Here is a 6,715-nt window from a genome sequence, read left to right as displayed (position 1 = left end):
GCAGTGAAGGAAGCATTGGAATGGCTTGATGACAACCAGAGTGTTGAGAAAGAAGAATATGAGGAGAAGCTTAAGGAGGTGGAAGCCGTTTGCAACCCAATCATCAGTGCTGTGTATCAGAGATCAGGAGGAGCCCCAGGTGGTGGTGCATCAGGTGAGGACGATGATGATTCTCATGACGAGCTCTAGAAATGTTCGCTATAACTTGGCTTGTGTCTGCTGATGAAGCAGTAGCATGCAAAGATTGAGCAGTAGAGTAGGTTAGTCGGAGTTTTAAATTTTTTATGATGGAAGTTGAGAGTCTCCTAGCTCTTGTATTTTTGGTGTCCAAAATACATTGAATATAAATACTTTAATTTGTTTTAAGATTAGAACTAAAACAAAGCAGAAGTTACATATTGCATAAACAACAATAATGGGTATAAGCCCAAATGGCATAAGATATACAGTAATGAACATCCGTCACTTTATAATTCCTTTCGTGGGACAGATGTCAAATAGTAAAATTTATTGCTGAAAATTAATATACACATTAAATGTCCTCTAATTGCATGTTTGGTTGCACGGTGAAATAGCAATCAACACGTTTTTTCTCATTACATCATGCAATCCCTTCAAATTGTGAACTTTCAACTTAGATACAATTTTCAACATCTTGAATTCAATTCAGCACCTATGAAAAAAATACATAATTATAATAAATAAAAATACTATATATAAAAGAGAGGAATGATTCTCAAAAATCGAGGTAAAAGAGCAATATGCAATTCATGAATCCATACATTTCAATCACATGGATAAGGATTATAATGATTTGTGTGGAGATTGGTCGGTGATGATAAAACAATAAAGATCAAGAAGATCTAGCTAAAATTAGATACAAGCTATTACATGTGAAGCAATTTTGAGTAATGATACACAACAATAAAACATTAATAAAGTAAGTTTCATGTATTGAATTTGCATAATATTAAAACGAAGGATTTGGTGGATAATATGACAAGACAATAAATAAGGCATGTAACAATGATAGTGCAATACGGCAAAACAAAGCATTATTTGACAACTCTTTTTAACTAAGATAAACACACTAAAATCTTAATTAAGAAATAAACAAATTATTTAATTTACATCAAGAAATAACTAACCAACTATTAAAGTGACACGCCTTCAGGAGGACATAATAAAACATTATTTTGTGGTACAGTGGCCTTAAAGCAAGTAGAGTAAGCCCGCTTTTTAAGTGGTGTTTCACCCCTAAAGTAAAAAGAATAATTCCCCCCAAACTAAATTTGACATATTTTAGAAGGTATTTATTTAATCAATGTGATATCTATTGAGCATTAATTTATTTATTTTATTAGAAATTATACTTGGTGTAAAGAATGTGGAGGAGAAAAACATGAATAAGTTACTAACATTGCTTACGTGGGAAATCAAAATTTAATAAATTAATAATATAATGTAACATATACATGGCCTCAATAAAACTTTGGGCAGTGACGGTAATAGAGAAAAAAAATTAATCAGCTAATTAGTTGATAGAAAAAAAAATTAATTAGTTAATTAATAAATTAATTACTGGTTTATACAACACAATTAACAAAGCGAGAAAAACAACGATAGAAGGGGCAACGCGGTCATTTCCACTATCTGCCTCTTTCTCACCATTGCTTGGTCCTAAAACCAAAACACGGTTCCCTTGCAAGAACGAAAAAGAGAAAAGAAAAAAAGACAGAAAGAAGGAAACTGAGATCTGATTCGGCGGCGACGATGGACAACAACGGATCCGATTGGAAGATCGACCAGGTGGCCATGTGGCTCGGCTCCACCGTCTCTTCCGCCTTCTTCTCTTCCTTGGAACGCTTTTCTTGCGTCAACGTCGCAACCTCTGACCCCGACAATGATGACGACGACGAAGATTACTATTCCACCACCACCGCCACTCCCACTGCCGCCACCACCCCCACTGCCATCAACTCCAATCCCGCCTCTGCCCCGGTCAACGCTGAAAAAACAAATGACGTCTCCAACCTCCCCGTTTGAGGCTATACGGCGTCGTGGCTGCTGCTTCTATGTATAGACCTTTTTCCTTTTCCTCTTTTCGCGTGTGTGTTGTTATGTAAGGAATTCCGCTTTTCGTTGCTTCAATTTTTTGAAAAAAAAATGTGATGCCATTTTATGCCTGTCTACATATATAATTATTTGATTATTACATGCTTATATATTTATATTAATTCTATTATTTATTTATATCTATTTATTTTATGTCATTGTTGTGATATGTTATTGGCGCTATTTCAATTAAGCTTCGTTGATGCTTTTTGGATTTTGGTTTGGGCAATTCTTTGAATTATCCATTGGAAATGTCGTATTAGTTATGGATTTAATTTGAATGTACTCACAAGCGAAGCGTTTAGATGTTGCAGTACTGTTTCAGAGCTCTGTTTTCATTACGAGTTTTCTAGCTAGGCCTAGGTCCTGATTCATTTATTACGTTGGGGTGGTCCATTGTGGATTGAGCCTTGGTACATTGCTAAGAACAACTCACAGAAATGTTAGTACACTGGAGATAATGGTTTCAAATTTCTAAAAACACGAGATGACATGTGATGAAACATTATTGCTGTGTTCAGTGAAATATTTAGATTTATTGGATGAATAGGAAAAAATGTCTAAAAGTTATAAAAAAGAATAGACACGTACACCATTGCCCTTGGCTTCCACATATCGAATAGAATGTAAACACTAACGGAAATAAATCAAGTTTAAGGTGAGGTTTAGTGTAGCTGGTCTTATACCAGGTATTTGGAATACACGTACGTATATATATATATATATATATATATATATATATATATATATATATATATATATATATAATGAGCTGATCACAAATTCTAGTTTTGGGGGTGTCAAATTACTGGTTTAAATTTTGCATACCCAACATTTTGGTTCTTCAAGGAAAACTCTTGTGAAGGATATTTCTTTAAAATTATTGCCTAAATAAGTTATTTATTCTATGTGAACAATAGTGTGCTGGGATAGAAAACGAAATGGAAGGAAGTGAAGCAACTCTTATGCAGATTTATTTCTGAGGATTGTACATGGGATTGTTATACCTCCAAAACCTGATATTCAATCCAGACACAATAATTTAGCAGGAAGTTCAATTTTTCTTAGTTCATAAAAGTTGTTATTGTTAAATGTTACTACCTGCCATCCTCTATAACAAAAGTTAAGGACTTTAGTTAGTAGTATTAAATTTCTTAGTTTATATTTTTCTAAAATTATCCTTAAAACTATTTAGATTTCACTCTTTTTATACCTTTTTATCCAATTAACTAACTCATCTCCTCTTTGGAGCATCTTTGCAAACAAAAGAAAATTGTTGGGCACAATCTGGAGGGATCATATAAAAAAGAAATTTCCCTTACAATAAGAAGGCCAGAAGTAGTATAAACCAATGATTTCTCAATTGTCATTGGTTTAGTCTGCAAAATTTATAAAGTCTATACAGGAAGATCTGTCTTGGAAGTAGAATTGTAGATTTTAGAGTAGATTTAGCTTTAAAATATGCTCGGAGGAGGATTAGATTTCATTCTGGTTAATAATTCTCGTTTAGATTGATTCCCTGTCCGTATTCTAACCATTGGAAAAGGTGTTAAGTGGAGTGCCCTGTAGTGTATTTATTTTTTTTCGTTATAGTGGATGCTGGATATGGGAAATAAATATCTCTAATATCTGTAATGGAGACTGGTATTGTTAAGCATAGACATGCAATGTGAAAGTGAGACTAATTTGTGCTTATGCTGTTCCCTTTTCTTTCTAGGTTTCATCTTTCTCCTCTTTCCCACTTAACTCTTTACATGTGCTCGTGTGTGGATGAATATCACTCGGTATCCTATCGGATGTATTGCTTTGTAGTTGGAAACAATAACTTACAGAATGAAAAGAATTATAGAAGATCAACAGTGTCATATTCACTGGCTAGGTGGAAAGTCTTTCTTCATTTGTTGCTTTTGGTATGCATGCAGTGCTTCTCTCTGGCAGATAATCCGGACTTGCTGGTTCTTTGCTCATGATCACTGCAGTGTTATAACCAATTTATTTTCATTAGAATGATACAAAATTTTCATTAGAATGATACAAAAACACAACACGAACACTACAGTCAATGCTGTTTTGAATATTTTACCGATTTTACTGCTCTCGATTCTCCTTCCAACATAGAAGCATGACTATGCATCGACGAATTATGTAAAGCTTTGCTCTCTTCTCCTTTAAAATTCTACCCTTTGGTGCCTGAAACTTGTCTTGCTTTTCTGTGGACGTGGAAGTGTCCATGATCTGGTTTCTGTTTTTCCAAACTATCCTTGTTAGAATTTTTCTCTTGCGTCAAGGAATGTGTCTCGGTAGAAGTCTGTCTATAGGAGTTACTCAGATTTTGTTCGAGTGCGCTTTGAGTTTGAAGTCAATAAAAGTGGTGAAAGTAATGGCAAATAGTTATTAGTAATTGGAGTTAGCTTTCTGCGGTCAAACATAGAGCAGATTTTCTGCTTTAAGTCGTGGTCTTGGGCTTCTCTGGTCTAACGTCCGGAATCCCGGGACTGCTGTCTTCTCTGCTCTGCCTCCCCATTTACTGCCAAAAGACAAAGAAACTGCCTTGCCTCTAATTTCTATTGGATAAGTATAAATGCTTTAAGATTGAATGACTGGGGGTTTCTCTTCATCATGATCCTGTCAAACTGAGAGAAATATACAAGTAATGTGTGGACCTTTGCACTCGGTGAGATTATTTTAACTCAAATAATTATTTTAAATTTTAATTATAGTTTTGTTCTTTTCTATTATCTTCATTTGGAATTGATTTCTTACCCTTTTAATTGTACAATTTTGATTCTCTACTGTTTTGATTCTGCATGGCATCAGTATTATTGTTTATATAACTATTTACTACATAGTCATCAATAGTTTTCCCTATTGTTAAGTCAACATTCATGTTAAATGTTGAATGTGTAGGTTGATGAATACATGAAATTTGAGCAATTAAAATTGTTGAAAATGAAAAAAAAAATATGGTACTAAATTCGAAAACATGATATGGTAAAAAGAAGAAGCAAAGTCTCACATTTTTAAACTAAATGAGATTTCAAGACTAACTTGCAATCTCCAATTCCTTTTACTAAGAAAGCTACGGTCTTGAAGCTAACTTATATAAACTAATAATTTTTTTAAGCAAAAACACTTCAAGCCATTACATATGAAAATGATTTCCAAACTCATTCCATGCTTTGCAATTACATTTTGCAACCTGATTTGATTCATGCAACATATGTAGCATATCATGGACAGCCTTTATGAATTCAGCACGGGGATAGTCTCGTGTTCTTGTGTGTGATTGTGGGTTTGAGAGGCAACAACTTATGCCATGTAAGAGAATATCGTGGAAATAGTATCATATATTATGATTTATAAAATACAGAAACCTTCGAGATTCTTTATTTAGGTGCTATACTAACTCCTTAGAGATTCTTTATTTAGGGCTTATTATTATATAATTTTATCTGCATGGCTTGAGTTTTTAATTATAAATAATGGTACATTTATCTTGGAACTCGAGTCTAAATAAATCAAAGAATCCATTGATTAAATTATATTAAAATTGAGTTCTTTGAACCTTCTTTATAATATTAGTTACCAATTGATAATAATGCAGGCTTTCGTCATCTCCTTGCAGTTTCAACAGCTTAATATATTTGTTAAAGTAACATTCATTACATGTTCCTCTCACATTAATAATGATAACGTGTACGATTTGGGCGAAATACTGGAGTATTTATACTTTTATACATATTAAAAAATAAAACATCCTTGTTAGTTTATTGTCTTCTTAGTGAAATTGTGAAACCTGGCACCAAAATAACTGCGTGTAGCTTACTCACACCACCATTTTTTATGTATCTGCACAACAGTTCAGAGGCTTCGAGTTTTGATCTTTGTGGGAGGAACAAATAAAATTATTATAGGAAAGAGTTTATTAAGTAAGAACTAAATATGTTTTGGTCATTTAATATAAAGTAAAAATTGGAAATAAATTATTTTCAACATTTTAATTTAATTTGACCTTTTAACTTTAAAAACGTATGAATTCAATCGTTTTAATTAAATTTTGTGAGATTTATTTAATGTTTGAAACTTATTTTATAATAATATTTGACATATTTTTTTTCAATATTAATTAAAAAACACTTTTGAAATATTTGATTAAAAAAACCTAAATTTATGTAGTTCTAAAAATAGATTAATAAATTGTTCAAAAAAGTTTTAAAAGTTAATTTCAATTTTTACTTAAATTAAAAAATTTAAAATATATTTAATCAATTAACTAATAATGTACAAGAATTTTTTTCACATTAGTTGAGAAAATGTAAAGCCCGAGAAGAGATGAGTTTTTCAACATAATTGTTTTAGAGCATCAAAGTAAGGAATTTATTCCAATTGCATGCTAAAATAATCTGCTTTTTTTTTCTCTTAATTTTTTGCAAAAGATTACGAATAGAAGGATTGTTTTATCTTTTATTTGAAAAGAAAGCGAGAGCCTTAACCATATGGTGGGTAAATAGTTACAGCTATGTTTCTAATTTCTAAACAAAATGAGTATACTAAATAACGAATTTTATTAATTATAGTGTAGACACTTACTAATCAAGCT

The 6,715-nt window shown here is 32.2% G+C and overlaps 1 protein-coding gene across 1 annotated transcript; it reads left to right on the top strand.

Annotated features, from left to right (window-relative positions):
* Positions 1-1,685: 1,685 nt before the first annotated feature.
* Positions 1,686-2,213, top strand: LOC106768817. Its single transcript, XM_014654159.2, has one exon. It carries the CDS (start codon positions 1,774-1,776, stop codon positions 2,044-2,046), a length of 273 nt encoding a protein of 90 aa, XP_014509645.1. The 5' UTR covers positions 1,686-1,773; the 3' UTR covers positions 2,047-2,213.
* Positions 2,214-6,715: the final 4,502 nt, after the last annotated feature.

This window comes from Vigna radiata, chromosome 7 (genome assembly GCF_000741045.1).
Source record: "Vigna radiata var. radiata cultivar VC1973A chromosome 7, Vradiata_ver6, whole genome shotgun sequence".
In the NCBI taxonomy this organism is placed as follows: domain Eukaryota; kingdom Viridiplantae; phylum Streptophyta; class Magnoliopsida; order Fabales; family Fabaceae; genus Vigna; species Vigna radiata.
Note: the sequence above shows the minus strand (reverse complement) of the source record. Positions and strands in the feature narration are given on the sequence as shown.

Coding starts and splice junctions, on each gene's coding strand:
- LOC106768817 (XM_014654159.2), top strand. CDS start 1,774: ATGGACAACAACGGATCCGATTGGAAGATCGACCAGGTGGCCATGTGG.